This window comes from Dermacentor albipictus, chromosome 4 (genome assembly GCF_038994185.2).
Source record: "Dermacentor albipictus isolate Rhodes 1998 colony chromosome 4, USDA_Dalb.pri_finalv2, whole genome shotgun sequence".
Taxonomy (NCBI): Eukaryota; Metazoa; Arthropoda; class Arachnida; order Ixodida; family Ixodidae; genus Dermacentor; species Dermacentor albipictus.
The window spans coordinates 106,944,051-106,966,600 of record NC_091824.1 but is presented as its reverse complement, the minus strand read 5'-3'; the positions used below and the strand labels follow the sequence as shown (position 1 = coordinate 106,966,600).

The 22,550-nt window shown below is 42.6% G+C and overlaps 2 protein-coding genes across 6 annotated transcripts in view; both read left to right on the top strand.

Moving 5' to 3' along the window:
• The window catches only part of LOC135920933 (ubiquitin carboxyl-terminal hydrolase 2-like), a 284,940-nt gene extending 278,435 nt beyond the window's left edge, over positions 1-6,505 (top strand). For all 4 annotated transcript variants that reach the window (XM_065455220.1, XM_065455221.1, XM_065455219.1 and 1 more), the window contains one exon: positions 3,094-6,505. In XM_065455220.1, coding sequence (XP_065311292.1) covers positions 3,094-3,181 — 88 coding nt within the window. In that variant the 3' untranslated portion in view covers positions 3,182-6,505. The remainder of the gene's footprint in view (positions 1-3,093) is intronic.
• A 7,371-nt stretch (positions 6,506-13,876) lies between these two features.
• bbx (bobby sox) overlaps positions 13,877-22,550 on the top strand; it is a 280,573-nt gene continuing 271,899 nt past the window's right edge. The window contains exon 1 of one of the 2 annotated variants that reach the window (XM_065455224.1): positions 13,877-13,970. In XM_065455224.1, coding sequence (XP_065311296.1) covers positions 13,953-13,970 — 18 coding nt within the window. In that variant the 5' untranslated portion in view covers positions 13,877-13,952. The remainder of the gene's footprint in view (positions 13,971-22,550) is intronic. The other variant, XM_065455225.1, reaches the window with a different exon arrangement.

Genomic DNA, 22,550 nt, shown 5'->3' with positions numbered 1-22,550 from the left:
TAAATTACACGGCAACAGTAGGAAGAAGTGCACTGATCCAAACACCCTTCTTGAGTGATTGATATTTGATTGATATTGATTGACATATTGACCCTCCTAAAGTGACAACTCCGATTACTGATATCATGATTAATGAGCATGGTGTACTGAACCTAATACTAAAGTTAGACACTAAAAAATCAACTGGTCCTGATGGTATACCCAATTCTTTTCTCGTTCGTTATTCATGGTGGTCTGCTCGCTACCTAACCATCATCTTTCAAAAGTCCCTCAATACCGGCATCGTTCCATCCTCATGGAAGCTGGCCAAAGTACATCCATTATTCAAAACTGGTAATAAGCAGCTCTTATGTAATTATAGACCTATTTCATTAACAACATATTCATGTAAAATGCTGGAGCACATAATTCACAAACATATAGTGGAACTTCTGGAACCTAATAACATGCTTTCTAACTTTCAGCATGGTTTTAGGAAAGGTTTCAGCACCTTAACACAACTAGCAGAATTCTCACACGACATCCTCTGTGCCCTTGATATCGGCACCCAGATCGATGCTATATTTATAGATTTTTCCAAGGCTTCCGATACTGTACTGCATTCTAATCTCATAATGCTTAGCATGATATTGAAAAATTCTCTCTTGGTTAGTTGGATTGCCAGTTTCCTTTCTCATTGGTCACAATACGTATGTTATAATTCAACTAATTCTTCTTCTGTTGACGTGTCATCTGGTGTACCCCAAGGGTCGGTTCTTGGTCCTTCACTATTTCTTCTATACATTAATGACTTGCCTCGAAACGTCACTTCACACATACGCCTTTATGTGGACGACTGTGTTTTGTATCGTGTGATTAACACACCAGAAGATCATCTTGAACTAAATTCCTCATTTGTCAGCTTCTGTACCTGGTGCAACACTTGACAAATGAAAATTAATTTTACTAAAACTGTGATAATGTCATTTTCTAATAGTGCCTCTCCTTCATTGACCAATTACACTTTCAACGACTTATCCTTGCACAGGGTCTCAGAATACAAGTATCTTGGCGTCATATTTACCACTAACATGTCCTGGTCACAACGCATTAATTTCATTTGCACTAAAGCACTCTGGAAGCTCGGGTATTTGAGGTGCAATTTTAACAATTCTCCAAAGGAAACTAAGTTACTAATGTATAAAACTTTGATTCGCCCAGTCGTAGATTATGCTTCTCCTGTCTGGAACCCTCATAAGCAGTGCAACATTAACTCCATTGAGAGTATACAACGAAAATCTATTAGGTTCATATACTGTCGCTATGATCACTATTTTTCCCCCTCTCGTGCCTTATCTTCTTTGAACCTAACCTCTTTATCCATACGCCGTCACATTGAGTCATTGAAGTTTCTGCATGGCATCGTCAATTTTTCTTATCGCGTCTCGCATCCCATATATATTCCTTCAGACATTCCTCGGTCAAGTAGGAGTCACCATAACCTTAATATTAAGCCTTACTTTGTCGATCTGATAAATTTAAATACAGCTTTCTCCCACGTACTATTGAATTCTGGAACTTAATTCCCGGAACAATTAGGTCACTGCCATTAAACGATTTCCTGTTAAGAGTTAACCACGCCTGATTTTATGTATTTTCTTGTTGTTGCAGTGTATTTACTCATTCTCGTTTTTGTACTGATTCTCAGTGTTGCTGCTATTTTGAGTTTCATTTGTGTCATCTGCCTTATTTCTTGCGAATCTTTAATGTTATTGTTTACTTGGTTTTTTGTATGACTTTTTTTTGTCTAACCCACTCCTGCGATAGCCCCATATAGGGGCTGCAGTATGTACAAATAAATAAATAAATAAATATTGGCCAGTAGCAGTCGCGTATGGGAATCTGCTATATTACGAAATAAAGGGTCCAGAAAAGTAGGAGCAGGATTCTCTTGAAAAGATAATATTTGAGGAAAAAGTGAGTTCATGAGCTCCGCTTGCAAGCTCCACACACTGTGCGGGACTGCAAAATTTGTCCGAAATGTTCATAACACGGTATACTATCTGCAGACTGTTTTTTCGCCAATCTCAAGCGGCGGTTCAGGACTCCTTTAAGGAATAGATACTGTGTATCATGACAGTTGCCCCCTTCCTACTGGTATGCTTCACCTCAATACATTGCCTATGGTTCAAGGCGCAACACTGCTGTATTGTGGCGAAGCTGACTTTCGGGAACTGGCATTATGACAACACACTATGCTGTCAGCACTTCGAAGCCATCAGCGAGGATTGCACCATTGCTGACAGCGGCGAATTCTTTCAGTGAGAAGCGCGGCACCAAACAGCACGAAGCATGGTAGCGAGCATCGAAGCAGCTATACTCCGTTCCATACATGGCAGTCAACGCTGTGCAGGCTGGAAAGACTTCATCAGTGGCTTCATTCGCACTTGGATAGAGTTCAGTGTTTTTTTTTTACCGAAACTGTGCGCAACTGTTTTAATTTAGGCTCAGTATTGAATGAAAAAAAGTTTTAATCCTTAGAAACAAACACACTGGGGTATATGGCTGCTAATGCGCTGCCTATAGATAATTTTTATTTTTGTTGTTCTTTTGGGGTTTTTTTATTTGCAGCCCGTCGCGAGCAGCCTCCCGTGCATGCTCGCGTGAGCGAACACTGTTGGCACGCCATGAAGCGTGGACGGAATGCCATGGAGAGAACACTTTTATTCACCGAACTTCTTGCGTAGCTTCCATAGCGTTGACTGCTATGTATGGAATGGAGTATATAGCCTGGCATTGTTGCGTTGATGGCTACGGCTGCGGTGGATTGGCGTGTGAGAGCGCCGGTTCGAGGTTGCGAGATTATCAAAATGCGAGGGTGGTGTCTTCGATTAATGCTGTTTCGTACCTGTGGTCACGGCAAAACGTCCAGAAAATTGGGCGGCGAGGGAATTTCGCATCTAAAATTTTGGTTGTTGATTGTACACCATATAAGAAATTTTCATATCAAAAGGAGTCTTAAGAAATGCTCTTTTTGAAATTGTTTCAAGAAAGAAAAGCTTTATACGAAATGGTCCCATCAGTGCTGAAAACATTCTTTGCTGTTCCATGCAGGGTCTCTGAAGTGAGTGCTTCACGCGTTGTTTCGTCAGAAGCATATGTGCTGTTCTATGAGGCAGCCACACAGTCGTCGCGTCTCTGAGGACACGCCCCCGCAGTGCCTTCTGCCTTCCCGGACAGGTGGCCCACGTGGCGAACGGGCCACCGGGCACGGCCGGGCCACTGGCAGACGCACTGCTCCCTCTGGCAGCCCACTGCCGAGGAGGAGGATGACAACACAGACATCGCCCGTCCCACTTCGACGCAGTCAACACCTGCAGCTACGCCGCACCGCAGCCGTCAGCGGTCGTGATGAGCTGCCACCCATGCCGCAGTTCATCTGAACAGGTCACACAAAAATAGCGGGCTCACATTTGTTAAGCACCGACTGCAGAAAGGCCCACTTCACATCCTGTGCTGACGGCATTGGTTCCTGTGCACACCAGCCAGGAGGGACGGCAGCACTAGCCAACGCTTGTGATGAGCACTGTCAGCTACCCTGTTCTCTTGGGAAATGTTGGCCTGCTATGGACACGTATGTGCAGCTGCACAAGTGACACTTGTGAGTGAATGCCAACTGCCCACCCTTCTACTGAACTCGTGTCCCTTTGTGACATAGTGGAGCTTGTGCTCGAATATATGTTGCTTTCGTGTTTTCTGTTACCGAGATGTTTCAGTTGAACACGTGTGGAGCTCTCTCGAGCTGATTCTTCACCCAGCTGCATTGGTGGGCTGATCTGCCATGAAGAAAGTTAAGTGAATGGGGCTGAAAGGAGTCATACAGGGCAAACACTTCAAAATGAAGGCATGTTGTTCATTGTGGTGGGCTGCATAGATGAACATATTTATCGCACTGTGCGCAACTGAGGCATCGCGGGTCAGCTCTAGCTGTACAGTAGTGTTCCAACCTATTTTTAACGTGCTCCACCTTACAGTTAATGGACCCACGCAGACTGCATGCCACAGGTTACAATAGTAAAACGAGAAACAAAAGCAGCTTCATTCTTTTTTCTTCCTTGAATGGCATACCTTGAACTCCTCCATAGGTGGTTCCCTCTACTAGAAAAAAAAAAAAGTGATTGCATAGTCCTTGCCTGGAAGTAGCTTGTTTTCAACAATTTCTATATAGTTCACATGACGGTATCGTGAGTAGCAAGGTGATGTCTGTAAAATGATAGCACCTTGGCTGCAGAGAATGAAATATTCTGCCAGTGCTTGAGAACAGGGACTCGAAATGTTTCTGCAACATTTGCCAGAAATCACAAATTGGGGAGGCCTTCTTTCCTGGCAGTCACACACACATCAAAATTATACCACTGGTAAAATCGAAACTCTGAGCGTTCATGCCTGTGCTAATGTCGCTGGCCCCTGTAACAATGTTTTGTGCCATGAGTCACGCTACTCACGACCGAAAATTTTGATCAAACTGCCAGCACCCCTTGGTTCCTTGCAACTTTTTTCGTGGTAGTTTGGCAGTTCTGGGTACACCTACTGCTATGTGCTTTTTCTATCTGTGGACATGAAGTCAAGACTGCAATCAAGCCAGTGAAAATGTGGTGCTTGTGGATGGTCTAACGAACAAATCTTGCTTGCATGACGAATTCTTTTTTTTTTTTGTACCTTGCACCCTTGCCCCATTGGAATTTGTCACTTTTTTCAGGTAATTTGTGTGTGTGGGTGTGCACATGTCAGGCTTTGGTTTGTGCATTGACGAGTTTGCCGCAGCTGCTGTGAAGTTGCCAGTCACATAGTATTTCTTGTCAAGCTTGTTGACCTAGTGCAGATGCATCGTCCCATGTGCACATGCTAGAGCATTTGTTACGCCATTCTGTGTGAGCAAATCGCTGAACAGTGCATTGAGAAAACAGTGTGCTACAATTAAATGGTGCCCCCCTTCTGGACTATCTAGCACCAACCTCGTAGTATAGTTCACTTTCTCTTGTTTCCAAGCATTCAAGCAGTGTGCCGAGTGAATGCGAAGCTTGGAACTGTAATACTTGGTGGCGCAAAGCATTCTCGAAGAAAGCTACTGTGATATGGGTGTGTGTGTCTAAGGTGTGCACTGTAGCCATCGTCATGCAAGGACACCAGCATTGCAGCCACATTGTGAGAGGGCAGCAGGTCAGTGTGTTTGGGCAGCTGAGTTGTGTGTGGATCTGGGGTGCTATTCTCGGTAACATGAACAAAGAACATGAGAGCAACAAGGGTGACCCAGGTTATCTCGCATCATACATGAAGTGCTACTATCTGCATGCATGTATGTGGCTCAGACATCGCTGGGTCTGAAAGTGCCGAGGGCTTTTCCCCTTGACATGAATAGGTGCACTCTTATTTTCAGTTCCCTAGCTAAAGCGACGGAAGTCTTGCAGTTTGATGGCATTGCAGAGTGAAAGAGAAACTGCAGATGTAATTGACTGCTTAATGAAATGCTATATATATATAAATATATATATATAACCACACGTTTGTATATAAGCATGTTTATTCTCAAAGTATGTCCTATTTAAGAAAAGAAGCTGAAGTTCTCAGAGCAGTGGGTCAAGAGAGAGTACTCCCTCTTGCTCTTGTTTTTGTTGAAATTATTTTTTTGTGTTTTTGAGTGCAGGATGTGTTGGTGTCAGCCAACTTGGCACTCTGTTGGTAAACTCTTGAGCACGGCCTGCTATAGCGGCTTTAATTAGTGTTCAGAGCAAGTGCAGGCTTTTGTTGTTTCAAGCAAAGTTCTAGCATGGCATCTGCCAACCTTTTGCTATTTAGGGGTGCCAATGTTGTTTTTAAGTGTGTTGTGAGTGAAGATATGAGTTTTATTTTTTTCTTTAGAAGGTGCGTCCATTAGATCTTAGAACTTTATCACCTTTTAACACTGTTTTCATACATGGTTGCTTTAAAGCAGTAGCCTTATTTTTTTCTTCTTTTTTCTGTGATGGCATTTTTTTTTTCTTCCCTGATGCTTTAGCATATTGTTGAATGAAAATGACTGGCTTCACGAGTGCTTACTACTTGCCATCATGTGAAAAATCCTATTGTGCATGAAAAAGTGATTCTGCAAGTTATGGGATGCGCGCTTGAATCCCACCCCATGAGCTTCAATTTCATTGATTTTGACTGTGAATATATTTAAAAGAAAGCCATTATTTGCTGATTTGTTGAGCAGAGAGTGCTGTTTTCACTTCTCCGCTCGGTCTTGGTCATTTTAGCTGCAGTGATGTGGCATAATTTGTTTTCAGGCAGACACTTATGCTCATGACAAGATACTAGACCCCAGTTTTGATTGCAGATGCTTTTGGAATCTCTGCAATGCACGACTTTATTGAAATTCCAAAATTAAAGAGTCGGAATTTTCCTGCTATTTATAAACAATCGGTACCTGTCCCACACTAGTGAAGGCAAGCACTCTTTGATATTCATGGTTATATTGCGCTCAGTTTTACAAAGACGATATTAAGAAAGGACAGGACGTGGACGGACGTAGCGCAACGTGCGCTACGTCCGTCCACGTCCTGTCCTTTCTTAATATCGTCTTTGTAAAACTGAGCGCAATATAACCATGAACGTTCACCAACTAGCCCCCTTCATTGCTTTACTAAACTCTTTGATATGCCACGCATGTAAAACAGTCTTTTGTACATACACCACAGCAACCGTAAATGCAACCTGCCAGGTCTACATGAAAAGACTATCTGAAATGCACTGTTTGCATTTTTTTAGAGAAATATAATACTGTTGGCGGTAAGTAAGGTCTCACCTGTTGTTCTAATCGCTCAGACCAAGCACTACTGAATTATGACTGTACTGTTGCATTGAAAAGAGGGAGAGAAGGAAAACGGTGAGCAGGCTGTGAATATGGTCAGGAAGGTACAGATTGTGATCTCTTTAGAAGATCTTCACCACATGTGAATCGGAGTGCTACGTGGAGTGTTGGTCAGTTTACAAGTCCCAAGCAGAATGTTTAATAGCACATAAATATGGACCCTTGGCCTGCTCTAAGCAAATTCTAAATAAATACCCATTGATATAGATGTTTTTCCCTACACGTAATTTGTTTATTTAGAACTCATGAAGAAACGCATTCTCTTGTTGGCTTCGCCCAATTTGTACAACATTGATGATGTGCAAGGGCGAGTCTTGCATTGCACAGAAAGCGCATATTGGCATTCGTACATGCATTCACTTACAGAAGTTTCTGAAATTCTTTCAGGATTGCTTGCTTGGTTTACAGGCCAAAGGTGTAGCAGACATGCTATAGTCGGCTCTCTTTTTGTTTCCTGGAGTCAAGCGCTTCTGTAGCTCTGTGTAAAATGTGAAAACCACAAATCACTTCTGTTTGTCATATAGAACTCACCTTCTTGGTGGAGTGCATGCAAATGCACGCTGCGTATAGAAGCAACACTCATGTGAAGCACATGCATGTTCGAAGTTTAAAGCATCCTTTGTGAAATAAACAGTGTTAGGCTTTTGGCCTCCTGTGTAGTTGTGTCTATGAGTAGAGGTTTACTTTTTTGAATGAGTAGTGTGAAAAAAAATTCCTTCACACATGTATGCAAATCTGAGCAACTCTTACATCAAGGACAGCGAAGCTGTACCAGGAATTATTGCACATTTCAGATGTCCTAGGGTTCCGGTTTGCCAGTGCCCAAAATATACCCTAGACTTTGCAAACACTTTACTGTACCAAATGCTTCGCTAGACGCGAGCTGTGTACTTCTGTGTTGTCAGTGCATGTCCCTGTATGCTGTACCAGCTCCACAGATTTCGGCGTCTGGCTACACATTCAGACTTCCCAATCACATGACCGCTTCAAGGCTGTAAAGCTGGAGTCCAGCTATGCATTCTCACTGACAGCCTGGTCATATGGCTGCTTCAGGGCTCTGACACAGGCTGGTTCTGGCACTGGCCATTCTCTGGCTGACATGTGAGACGAGCCACGCTGCCTTGCAAAAGCCGTCGGACAACTTTTCTATACAGCGTAACTGTGAAAGAAATTTTCCAGAATCTGTGTAAACATTTTGCCAACTGCTCATGTTAGTGAAGAGCCTTTTGTCATCTTTATTTTTAACTCGATAGCGTCAAGGGTCCTGTGTCGCAGAAAATTCGGTGTCGGCATCCCAGTGTCTACTATCTTTTCGCAAAAAATTATTTCGAACCACGCAAGCCCTCCGTGTAGCACAGATACACTGCTGATTTCTCAAAGTAAAATGCATCAGAAAAATTGTAAAGTACGACTTGCGCACAACCTACAGACATCATAGCATCAGATTGAATTTGAATGTATGAGAAAAACTTAATTCTGTTACACGGAAACTTGAACACAAACCCCTTTTTCAGTGTTTCTACGATTCAATAGAGCGGCCCGCCTGGTTCCTTGCAACACCTCCAGATTGTGCTTGCCTCCGTGCATCTGCGACCCATGCAAGGGTCCGTGTATCTATCAGAAAGCTCACCTGCGTGCATAGCATTCACCAGCAGCGTTTTTCAGTAAAACATTACGGGTACGTAAGCTGCAGTTGCTGGAGGTGTGAGAAGCAGTCGGGGATTTTTTAATGCTATCATGTTCCACTCTTGAAGGTGAAGCTTAAGCCTCCTGCAATTTTTTATATCAAATTTTGGCCGCAGCAGTGGGTGCTTCCCAAGAAGCCGAGGTCGTAAAAATTAGTCCAGAATCTCCCATTACTGAGTGCCTCATAATCAGGTGATGGTTTTGGCACGTAAAAATGTAGAATTTAAATTCTTTTCAAATTTTTTTTTTTACCTGACCATGGCGTGTTTACAAACCTTTAATGTCTAAAAGTCATCACTAAGAATGCAGTGGTAACAGTGAGCTGTGGCTTGAGCACCTTCATGTTTGGCCTTACTGCTAGTTATGTTGCTGTGATGCAGCGATCGGTACAACGCACCTTGCACCCTGTTAGGCACAGACCTCTGAAATCACCGACAAGGACTGTTGCTCCACATAGGCAATCTTTGAAGCAAAGTCACAGCTATTAATCCAACCTGTGCAGTGCTTTATAACTTGTGGGAAGCTTCATAGTAGGATGCTCATATCCTGTGCAACTGACTTACACTCCAAGAACAGTTTACACCCTTTGGCTTGCCCCTTCTGCCACACAAAAATAATCATCTGCCTTGATGCGTTTCCTTTCTTTATCGCTGCAAGCCTGGAACTTTCCAGTGATGAACGGCACGCACGTTATCAGAAGAGGCACTCCAAAGGGTGTAAACTGTTCTATGCTGATAACGCGCGTGCCGTTCGTTACTGAAAAGTTCCGGGCTCGCAGCGATAAAGAAAGGAAACGCATCAAGGCAGATGACGATTATTTTTGTGTGGCAGAAGGGGCAAGCCAAAGGGTGTAAACTGTTCTTAGAGTGTAGGTTTAATTCCTGGCTGAGGCGAGATTATTTTTTAGTGTGCAGCTGATATTGTGCTCGTAGCCACAATTAAAAGTGTGACAAGACAGTGACAAAAATTGCAGTAAAGGAAACCTGACTGTCGCTGCCATGAAAAGAACTGAAAGCTCATAGCAGGGTGGGGGGTAGGGATGGTGGGGCCTTCTTGAGCTTAGTGCACTCTGCAAGGATGTTTGCTAGAGTGCCTTTTGGTCGTCTGCAAAACGGGCATGAAGTGTCATGCTCTGTTGGGAACACCTTGTGCAAGAGCACGGGATGCGCTAGCGACCCCGCTTGCGTGCATCGCATGATTGTTTGCTGCATTCGGCTGAGTTGCGGAAGTTGCCCCCAACCCCCCCCAGCGATGGGAGACCTTGTTATCCAACCCCAACCTACCGACCCAGCTGGCGCTGGTGGCTAGGGGCCAGGAACTGCTGGACGCATATGGGACCTGAGAAGAAGGTTCCACCGCATCTGGTGCCAGCGGGCACCAACCTTTACTAAGGGCTCAGTGTAAAAGTTAATTCTCTCTCATAAAACCAGCCTAAGCGTGAAGCAATCGCAGCAATATCTGTAACAATATAGCAGCAACTTGCGAGTCTTCCTTTTGTCTGTGTGCCTTCAGAGGCACTACCGAAATAGCCTGTCAGGTCAGTATTGTCTCTATCTTCCTCTTTAGCTGTTTCATTGCTGAAGTTGTCTTGTTGCTTTCTGCTGTCTAGAAATCTTTCATGTGGCCTAATCGATGTACAATTGGTTATTCCTTTTTATGCAAAGAGACACCTGGTTGTAACAATTGGTAGACTTGCTTATGAAGCACTTCCAGTTTCTTTGTATGACAGGACATATTTGTGGCACAAATTACTGCACTCGCATGGTCCAGCACTTATGACATTGCCATTCCAAGCAGCAGGACTCCATTTTGCTTCCATAATTAACTGTAACCATTTTTTAAAGTTTACTAAAACATAGGTTGCTACAATCCACATTATGTTGAGCAAACATAGCTCCAGTGTACGAGAATAAAACAAGCCAATACTATCACTCTTAAACTCTGGGGACCGTAATCGGGCAATAAATGAGAGACAAAGGGTTCGCAGGAAGATGAAGACTTGGAACAGATGAACTGCACGTGAACACCGAAAGCCACAGCCTGGAGCCAACATTTCAACAAGGATGTTTTTTTTTTTCATTTATTTTGCTACCATATAGTGTTTCATCAATTGTTCTATATTTTGCTCTCTCGTAAGACACATTCATACACATTGCTGTTTCTTTTTCCTATTGGCACTTTGTGCTCTTACAAGGACACTCAAGTGAAACAATAAATCAATTCAAACTGATAAAGTTTCTTTCAAAACTCTGCATTTGTTAAGTTCACCTAAGAGGTAAAATAAGGGGTAAGAGGTAAACCAGAAGATAAAATGAAGGCCATACTTCCATTTTGTTGGCTTTTCCGCCAGAATCTTGATGCCGGTACATCAGTATGACATTGTGGACAGAAGCAACTTTTTTTCCTATTTGGGCTGTTGTGGTTCAGTCAAAAGCTCCTGAAACTTGCCAATTAAAGCAAGTGAATATGAATCAGTAGAATCTGCTTATTGTGGTGACCTGTGCTGCAGAGTCAATTTTGGGAATCTCATTAAGAAACTTTGCCCTTAGGCTCCTTGATTAGCCGCACAAACACCTACATGCTAGGCTTTGACCCCTTATTTCTTTCTATACTTGGCTACAGCACTTTCCTTCGTTTCCATGTATGCATTGCTGCATATGTGGTCAGAATGCATCGAGTTACTTGTCACAATGGGAATTTTTACCCAGTCTTTCATCTCCGAAGTGTGCATATGTCCATTCCGAAGCTGCGCATCAAAACTAGCTACGTTGCACTACTTCTGCAATTGCTTCCGGTTCCTATATGGAGGTTGTGTAAATGTTTTGTTGACACTCGTGACAGTTGTAAAGGTTATTTCAAAGTCAAACAGCTCTAAAGCACTAAGAGAAACGATAATGAAATTCTAGCACAACCTAATGATGCCATTACCAGAAAGCTTGGGTGTATGTTCTATGCTGCAAACAAGTGTCGCATCATGATCTCCAAGTGCCAACAACAGGCCATTCCAAGGTAATGGGAGCACAAGTCTGTGTAACTGTCCTTTAAAGTATACAATTTGCTGCTTGCACATGCAGCATTTCACAATTTCATTGGGCTGCTTTTGGAATAAGCGTTCTTTATTTATGTTTCTTAGGGTTGTTGATATAGTGGAATTTTCTCATTGAATCTGAATATTTGAGGAAAATTGCATGCAAATACAGAATTCAATGCAGAATATTTCCATATTTTTAAACAAAGTGAAATATGGTGTTCATGTGGAGCTCGTTCATAAAAAAAAAGGGAAAAGTCACCTGTAAAGAGATGTTGTGGTACATGCATTCAATGCTATTTACAACTAGATCTCCGATCAACTGGGAGTTGATAAATGAGAAAACAACTTTCAGCAATCTGGTGCATGATGTCAATGAAAGTCTTGAAACACGAGTATGGTGCATCACCAGGTGCGAGCACAGTACTATGTTCATTGAAGGGGAGAAGTGTGATACTGCAGCACCGCACGTAACTTTAAAGGAACTCTAACATGATGAGACTGTCCAAATAATACATAGGTCTGCTTATACCGAGACAACAAATTCTTGTACAGGCTGCCTCAAAGCAAGACAATTTCACTGAATGACTGGAAATTATTCAGCTGTATAATTCGTAGCAGACCCTGCTCACATCGGGCTCCCTCTGTCGGGGCTCCAATAAGTATTATCCCTTATATTCAAAGTGGAACAAAGACTCAACTACTTCAAATAGCAAGCTCTAGAATCAAATACAACTTTGATTTGTATTCGAAATTTTCGATATTCGCACAGCCTTATTTCTTAATAAAGTTTGATGTCCCAGAGCAATGCAGTAGCTGAGAGAGATGCTGTAGTGCAGAGCAGCAGATTACTTTTGAACCTGATGCATGATTGCTTCTGTATTCTACCCCGATCAAAATTCAGCTGTGGCATCCAGAAAATTCGCAGCGTCTTCCTCAGCAGAACATCACAGCCATTGAACGGCCATGGTGGGTGACAGGCAGCCTTAGATAATCGCCCTCAATTAGCTCTGTCACATATTAACTGGATACCATGCACAAACACTAAATCAGTTACTCTGCCATGAAACTGGCGTAACTTTGGCTTTTATTTGAAATGTTGCAAATTACATAAATGAAAGTTCGGCGACTTCATACACTGTACAAGATCTGTCGAGTGACAGGGCAATGCAGTTATGTTGCCAATACACCTTCCCAATGCCTCCTTCACCAAGTACTTCCTACAACTCAGCTGTTCAAACTTTTGAACCTAAACATCCCCCCCCCCGCCCCTCCTTTTCAATGAAACGGGGGGGGGGGGTGCAGCCGTACAACTGTTTGGCATCACAATAAAATGATATACATAAGATGGACCTTATGTGACAAAACATTATCTTGTCATTATGCTTTGCAGCTGGATGGGCACCCTGCAATAGGCGACATGAATTTCCGCACTACGTAATGCTAACAAAGATATCTGGGAGCCGTATTTAAATTGGCGTACTATTCGACGGTCAGTGGAGAACACATTGGTGTTGCTGACAGACACAATGGGAAGCGAGCAAATAAGCGTTTAGTCGTGTTGCGCGCTAGCCCCTCTCGATAAAGCTCGTATAACCCTGCAGTGCGCCAGAAGGCTAAGCCCAGCCCAACGCAACGCGGGCCGCTTCACTCTGCAGGGTCTAACGAATAGGCAGCGTGAAGCGGTCGCTATCTAAACCTGGAAGCCCAGTATACACAGCACTTCAGATAGTACCGATTTACGGGCGTGCTATGCGAAAACCATAACCTACCAAACTGTTATCCAAAGGCTTTGCTCTCAAACATCGCCCTGAAAGAACCAAAACAGAGTTCGCAATGCGCTGCGGCTGAGCCGCAAAGACACTTGTTATGGCCACAAAGTCGAAAGGAACACAAAAACAGTTACAGCGGAAGATGTTACATCACATATCACATCTAACAGCACCCAGCCACCCGAGCAGTGCAAAGCCGCCAGTGCGACGCAGCCGTGGTCAACGTGCCGTGGTCGCAGTAACGCCTCCATGCAGCCATGCACACGACAAGTGACAACCGGCAGTGGCTGAAACTCAAAAGTGATTGCGGAGCCAGGAGAATCCAAGGTACCGCTTTTTGCGAAAATGATAAAAACTGTAAAATAAACTTTGCAACAAATCAAACGAAATGTAACATTTACAGAATTAAGCTGTACTTTAATGAAACATATACTTTTCTTGTACAATAAACAGTAAATCGTCGATTTTTTTTTTATGTTCATACGAAACTAGTGTTAAGAAGTAAACTTGAAGGAAGCTGGCGCCGGCGGAGCTTCCGCTGTTCAAGGTCAAAAAGAAAGAGGGCGCTGCAATCGCCATGTCTCATGGAGGCGAGGTAAGTCCATTTTTATACCGACCGATCTATTTTAGTGCTCAGCGTTGTCATAACGTGATTTTGAAATGGGATTACTGCATCAAAGTATTCTATGAGTGATTTCTTTTCGTTCTAATAACAAAACCCATCCGGGACGAGACATTTCCATTGAAATGTTTCGATTTCAAAGTGGCCGATTCGAGGGATGTACACGTACCGCGGAGGGTGGGGGTAAAGGGGGAAGAGAGTTGGTCCTGTTTTCAATGGTGTCCGCCGCTGCTCACGAGGAAAATATTCGCCTGCCTTAGCCGCCATTTCGATGCCTGGCGAAAATTTGGCGCTCTCAAGCTGTAATTCTACGTATTAAGCACTTTGGCTCACACCGTGGGCCCTAGCTGTTTATAAACACTCTCATGCTTTATCTCCGCGCTGAAATTCAAGGCCTCGCCGGCCTTAGCCTTGAAAGCGTGTTTTCTTTTGCGGTTGTTTTTACTTGTATCTTTCCGCGCGCCGCTCATCTTTGTGCGTTTCTTTTTTCTCTCCGCGCGATGTGTCCCGTCTTGAGGAGCGGGTTCGTCGCGTCTAATGGAAGTTTCGCTACGCTGTAGCTTCGGTTGTTCGAACCGTTCTGTCGGGCTTTTCGTGTTCGCTCATTATGTCTCGTAGATTCGACCTATTTGTTTATAGTTGCCATGTAGCGGCGTTCTCATCTCGTATCCTTAGGGATATCGGTGCTTTTGAAAACGCTTTGAGAATGGTGCCGGACCATTCCTTACCTATAGCTGATTTAGATGTGCGTGTATTCGGCTTTCTTCGGGCCGCCTCATTGTACAATCCGAATCGTTTCTGAAAGAAAATAAGCATGGCGAGCGCTGTTTTGTCAAAAAAAAAAAAAAATGCTTGTGACGCTGCGTAAGAGGAATAAAGACGCGACTTTGCTGCTGTGGCTTTGTGCATGAAGCTTCGACGCAGCGTTGAAGTAATTACTGGTGCTGATGTCCTGGCGTCCTGCTGGCGTCGCCTTCCTGCTTATACCGACAACCAGCACTTGGCGCGGTATTTCAAAAGTGCCACTTTACCAGTAGCGCCCTAAACATAGTTCTCTATGCCCTAACCACCTAGGGAATGTTATAAAACGACGTGGATGCATACCACATTTGTGAAAGTATAGGCTGAAGGGCCAAACTGGTTTACTGCTGATCGTTTTTCGGACGTCGGGTCTGGCGTGGCGGATAACTTTTGACTGACTGACCATTCGAAACAAATAGCAGTGAAGTACAAAATCAGAGGAGTGCTGGTTTAGAGAAGTACAGAAGCAGTCTTCACCACCTGTTGAAGTGTGCTATTGAATTTGCCGATGCAGAGAAGAGCGGGTCTTCATTGACGCGTGCTCGATAACTGCGTGATTAATGTAGAGAATAAAATTTGGCAAACTAACTGTATTGCTTGCATCATAATGACATCAGAGAGCTGATGTGATTGACTTATGAATTAATGAAGCATTTTGGAAAGTTAACTGGAGAAAGACAATGTTATCACTGCTAATTTTTGTTTATGTTGCCTTTCAACGCAGCAGTTTAGATGTTTTTAAGTGGTTTCATTGCTGGACAAGACATTGTGATTCAAGTTGCATGTGTAGATGAATGGAGCTGCTTTTAGTGGCAGTTTTTTTTTTTTTATTTGTAGAAGAAATGTTGTTTCTTTGCAAATGTCTGCCAACTAAGTCTGTCAAGTTTAGCGAACTAGTTTTCTGTTCTTCACAATTTTGTTTTATGTAACGGAGCTGAGTACATGAATGTCTCATCCGTACAGATATATCAAAATGACTCGACAGTTGGCAGTGGCCATATATCTTCGTATTGCTGTTGCCAAATGCTTTGGAGTGAGGTTGTTACATCTGTACTTACTGATTTTATGGAAAAAAAGCTGTTGAGTCAGTCTTTTGTGCTTTCAGCAACCACTAAAGAAGATTTATCTTAATTTCATTGCTTAGTAAAGAGTGATACCTGAGTGGAGTTTATCAATTATAGCCTTCAATCTCTTTTGTGCTTGTGCATGTGATTGGATCTGCTTTGCATGTTCTTTTTGAAGAAGTCTGTATCTCAAGGTTAACTGAGTAACGCAGCCAGTTATGAATACTGCGTTTTTTTACAGTTGTATTTTGGAATTCGAGGCCTCGGCTAATGGCAGTTTGATTCAGTGTTATATTCATAGGCTTCTGCGTGCATTGGATATAGCCTGTAAATATTTTTTTATCTCTCTTCCACCTTTTTGTAACGATATAGCACTGTTAGATACATTGAACACAAAAGAGATTTGTGGTAGTTACACAAGAATTCGTGCACTGCAGTTGCGGTGTCATGGAGTATCAGATAGCAAATCAAGGCCAGAAGTCAAAGTATTAATAGAAAAATCAAGAAATTCGTTTTGCACTATGCCTGAAGACACGGCTTTTTTTTTCCCTTTCCTTTTTCACATTTATTTGCACTAAAAGCCCATCTGGACACTACATAGGTTGAGGGGGGATGGGATAACTGATACAAATAAGTGCAAACATATTTTATCCGAACAATCAAAAAGAATCCTATTTACACTATATATTAGAAAAATGAACAAAGTAAGCACCAATAGAGAACTGCATTAGTTGCATTCATTTACACAAGGAGCAGCAAGGTTGCGACAATGTTACAATTTGCAATGGAAGATTACAGCAAGGTTACAATAATCTTGTGATGGCTTAATGAAATTGAATATACACTAATGTGGATGTATTCGTCTTTTTAATTTCTGAACATTTAATGCAGTGCATGTTTTAATGTGTCGTCAGTTATCTCAGCTGTGAAGGAATGAAAACTTCAATAAGTTAGTATGTGCAAATGGAGGTTCCACCTTACACTCATGATCAGTTCATGGGAATTTCTTTTGGGAGTGTAAGCCGTGTAGTTGTGAGGAGGGTTTAGAGCAGCGATAAAGCTGATGGAAGAAAGTTAACTGAGATATCCCCCTTCTAGTCTGCATTGAAATGAAGCCAATGTCATTTTTTTTTATTTTGACGATGCTTGCAAGTTGAGAGTAGTTATTTGCAGTAAATTGCACTGCCTTGTTTTGCAATGATTCAAATTTGCAAATAAGGTGTGCCTGCTGCAGGCTTCTGATAAATGAGGCGTGTTCAAGTTTTGAGCAAACTGTGGCAGTATATGCACCAAGCTTTTTTTTTTTTCTAACCTTACGAAGAACACAATGAATGAAGGCAAGAGTTTTACATGTAGCAGACGCAATACAATCCACGTGATAATGCCAGGACAATGTAGAAGAAAGATGGATGGCTAAATATGTAATGGATTCCACAGTTTCTAAACTTCCACCAGTTAGTGTGTATTTGTGCATTGTAATATTACTGTGAGTAGTAAATCTCATAAGCTTAGTTTTGTTTGTACTTACGCACATTTGCCAGGCTGTGCACCAACCTTCAATCATGATTAAATCATTTTGTAATTTAGCACAATCAACATTATTTTTTATGGGGTGATACAAAGCACAGTTGTTGGCTCATTAGCTTTTGAACCTTAGCCTTCAACCATAAGCTAAGGTTCCGAAAAGCTTCATTTGCCAGTGGACATAAAAATCCAGCCGACATTATCAGTGGTAATGTAAACTTGGAGCTGGCTTCAAACAGCCAGCTCTTGCCCATAATTAGTAGAAATTTTAGAAAGCTCCATAGTTTTTGCCGAATATAATAATTACATTTTTAATATTTGGGCTGTCCTTCATTTTCAGCAGCTTTTGATGAACATCTGCATCGTAGAGAGGAAGCACCAGGAATTTATTCTTATCATCTTCACAGTGTTTCACAGACAGCAATGTTTCTGAAGCAGTCAAGTTTATTGGCAATAGCAATGTAGATGTTTATCGCAAGTCGAATCTGGTGAAATTATCAGCTTGTTCTATGACAAGAGTGTTAGAGAAGAGATCATGTGGGTGAACTCTGTACTTGTTTCAAATATTTCATTTTGCCTTTTGTCATGTTGAATTCATGCTAGGTTCGGTGCATATTACACTCATCGTTTAGCACTTTGGCATAAGTAATCTTTATATCATTTGTGCTCTTTTCTGTTAACATTGAACCCTGAGAGTATGCTGGCACTTTTTCACAAAGGTTGAAATACATAAGAGTGTTTTAAAAAAAAAATCACTGCTAACATAGCCTAGCAGCTAGTTGGGTATCGAGGAATGTAAGTGGAACACTTAATGACTGCCACCTTAAGCACACCATCGTTCTTCTCTAATGGACTAATGCAGCTTAAATGATGCTTTCTTTTTAGTGTCCCATGAACCTGTTAAGCCCTCAACTAAATTTATTTATTTTTATGAGAACAGTAATACTTGAATTGCACTTCAAAGCATTTCTCTGTGGTGAGAACAGCTAAAAATAGTCACGCAGGTTGTTGCCCGAAAGGGAAATTTGTGGGCTTGTTATGTAAAGCAGAAATGAATGTACAGCGCACAATTATAGTATGTATACCGTTTTTCACTCTAAGCCATTCGATTTGGAATGTGTACCGCCTCGCATCTTAGAAGCTTGTAAAACTTGTATTGCAAGTGTCAACCTTCCAGTTTCCACACTTGAATGAGTGCAGCAATGTTGACACTTTGGTGTCTTCAGCCTAGTCAGAAATGTTTGTTTTGAAATGAGAGTTGGTAACATGCTGATGAGTTGCTTTGGGTAACTGCACTTGAATTCAAGGTCCAGCTTTCTTTTGCCCACGCATCTCAATTTTCGATCTTGGTGCTGGTGTGCTTATCGGGACACCTGATCAGAAGGAGTTATTTAAGCGGTATCAAAAGTAATAGTACCATTGAGGAAGACATGCATCTGAAGGTTGTGCTGCTCCAAGAGAACAGGGGCATGACTGTTTATTATCCTGCTGCTGTTCAAATTCAACTTGAGTTGGCCCTTTCTGTTAGCTATGTGCCCTGTCATGTTGATCCCATTTAATACTCCCATGGGAAGATGTAACGGAACACTCTTGGTAGAGTAGTTATTTATTCTGCCTTGTGATGTTGCATTATTTTAGAGGCGATACTATATTCATGGTGTGTGAGAGGAGAGTACAAATGTGTGTCAGGCCTGCCTGCTGGGTTTTTCTAAGGGTTGTAGGTGCCTTTTGAGGTGAAATGCAAATTTGTGATATGTTGCTTGGAGTGGTCTTTGTCATGAATGGGCAGCGCATGGCAGAGTACTATGTTGGGTGAGTTGGTGCATAGCAAATCTGAACTACTGCTGTGCAAAAAAAAAAAAAGGAGACGAAAAGAAGGGTACTCTTTCTATACAGTAACAAGCTTTAGTTTTCATTTGTGATATGTTAACTCTGCCAATAGGGGGGACAACAGTCATAATCATTGCATATATTCTTATTCCCTTCTTGAGTGTGGCTACTTTGTCCATTTTCATATCCCCATGTAACCAGAGACGGATGTATTCAAAATCTCCATTCCATCTTATTGCACTGCCTGGGAATTGTTCATGTACCACAGGCACATGTGACAACTCGAAAATGCACGCAGGTTGTGTGAAGACACACACAGGGCCGTGTATTGATGATGATTTCGATTTCCGTACAGTGGCACGTACCCACAGCAGTGGATTGGCCAAGAAGCAAGCAGTACATATCGCATACCCGGGCCAACTAGCTCTTTGAGAGGGTTGGTATTGTGATTCTGAATTTAATAGTAAGTCCCATACCCGCAATGGGGGAACAGCCAAAAAAAATCGCCGCCCCTTCCATTCCGTGAAGATGGTCGAACAGCTGAGCTGTGCTAGTTACACCGAGTGTTACACCACACAAAAGTCAAACTTTGCAAGCAGTCTATGTTGTAAATCTTTTGTTTCGCCATTCTTTCACCTTATTTTCGCTTTTGCGGTAGACAGCTTCCTCCTCAGAAGTACGCAATTCTCATGGTCTTCACATAGTTGTAGCTAGGATGAAATGTGTGGAACCACTAATCCAAAATTCCATATTTTGGTCTATACACACAATGAGGATGGACCAAGAAATGGCCGGTATACTTAAAATAAATAAGAAATGAAGAAATCCAAGGCAAAAATCCAGTGGCGATATTATGGTAAGTGCAGGAGAAATGCTTTAACATTACGTAGCACCTTCTTGAGCTCCAGGTTCACAATTTAAACCACGTTCACCGTAACCATTGGTTGTAAGCATCTGTGCAGTAATCATCATAAATCATCATCCCCCCTCCCCCCCCGGTCTACACTGTGATTTAAGCAGCACTTAGTGCATATACAAGTGCATCAAGGAATGAAAGGCATACCATAGAGAAAATTGGTGCTGCGCATGTTAGAGATGAGCCTGCTTGATCCAAGGGCTAGTTGTGGACAGTTCTTTACCAAGTGGTGAAATTCGTTCGTTTAACCACAAGGATAAAAAATTAATTTAGTTCACAATGACATTGATTTTGCTATGTGGCAGAGGCACAAACTGCTGTTGGGTGTTTCTAAAAGATCGACGACGTGTTTCTTGACAGAGTGCTCTCTGCTCTGAAATTAAGGGACTGTACTCGTCTTGGCAGTCCGAAGGAATAGAGCGTACCCCTAAGGGTTTTGATGAAGAACATCAAGACATGTGAGCACTGCAAGTGTTTTACGTGATTCACTGGCTCCTGCCTCTGGATAAGAATCAAGAATATGTCTGAACCACTTCCATACAATTCTGCAGCATCTTATTGCATATCTGCGATGAATATCCATCTAATCACTTCCGAGTTAATTTCGGAAAGGATTGAAAGCAATCTACAGTGTAATGTACGAGAAGTCTCGGAAGGATATAGAACTAAAACGCGTTCTTGTTATTGCATTTAGATCTTGTACAACGCCCGTTTTGTTTTTGCTTGCTTTCATGATTTTCATATGGTCCATATCTTTACAATATCAGTCTACCGTCCCACCTCACGCTATACTCCGAATAAGAGGCCGCGAGCAATCTGGGAATAAATAGTACTGTCGAGTCGCTTCGATGGCGAAACCTTGCGAAAATAATCAGTTTCGATCGACGGCTGGTTGGCGAAGAAGCAAGGAGCGCGTGTGCATGACTCGGCCGGCGAGTTATGTAAACGGAGCCACGTAATCGTCGCTCGCCTGTCTGTCGCGCGCGGTGTCTTGTTTGCCGTGTTGGGCGACGGAACGCGGCCGCCACATTTGCGTAATTGCGCGTTTTCTTCGCCAGGTGTGATTTGGCCCGCAGCGAGCGAACGGACCCCGCCGCTATTGTGTGTAACACTCCTGCGGCTGAATTCCTTTGGAGGAGTAAAAATGGATACGGCGCTGCCTCTGTGTTGTACAAACCGTGTAGCGCGCGCGCTCGTTTGTGTGTGGTTTTGTGCGGTGTGTGTGTGTTTAAACGCATTGGCGGTTGGACCACGCCCGAGCAGAAGTAACGCGTTTGTCGTGTGCCGCGTTGCTTGAAACTGGTGGTAAAGAAGCGAAGTCTGGAGAAACGGTCTGTCCCCCATCAGCGTCTCCTGTGGGCTCTGCCGGACGCGCAAGCAAACGGTTAAGGACAGGTTTTGGTACCTTTTGTTCGTTCTTTCATTTTTTTTTTAACGAATAGCTTTCCTTGCGGGCGCGTGCCGAGTTGCGAAGCGCCTTCCTCGCCGAACGTAAACTATTATAGCTCTTTCAAACACACTTTCTGTTTATATTATATACCCCAACACACGTACTTGATGGTGTCGCCGCCTTGGAAGTTCCACGGATCAGCTAGCCGGGACGTCATACAATGTGACGGCGCCTCCTCGAGCCTGGTTAATTAGTTATCGATGATGGATTACATTGTATTCTAAAAGGCTCAATGACTGAATCAATATTAAGGTTCAAGAACATTTAATGAGCTGCCATGGTCCAAATACAAAAGAGAACAACAACAAAAATACTTTGAAATTCGCGGAGTCACACCGACGACGCAGCGATGGGGTATCGCGCGAAATTAGAAAAAGGAAAGAGAAAAGAAACTTTGGTCCTTTTTCCTATCAAGCTGTTACCTCGAAAATGACGAAAATACAGTTTTCAAGTGGTACTTTCTCAATACAAGCTGTTTTAATGTCTCTGTAATGTAGCCAATGAAGACGAATAGGAACGCGGAAGGGGAAGTACGCCGGAAGCTCGCGCATTAGCGCAAGCAAATCGAGCTAACGACGGTTGAGCTATGTAAAGCATTCGCAGGGAGAATTTTCGTGTTTCTTTTTTTTTCGTTACTTCAACATCATTATAGAAGCTAGCATTAATATACTAAATGCCGCTCATTGACATGGCAGGGCTACTGTTATATAAATTTGATTGGATATTTTTATTTTGATCTGACGCTTTCAGCACACTGACATTACAGGTATCAATCCCGTCACAACCGAAGTGTTTACATTTCTGAAATTTTCAGACTATTGCTGCCGCTATGAGTTTTTCCGGTGAAGGGGAATAAGCTTTTCTTAAAGCGATTTCCTATCCTCTGCTGTGGCGTACTGATACATAACTTTTAAGAACTCAAACATCATCCTGTTCAGGAACTCGCATGTCTTGTTTCAGCGTTGTAA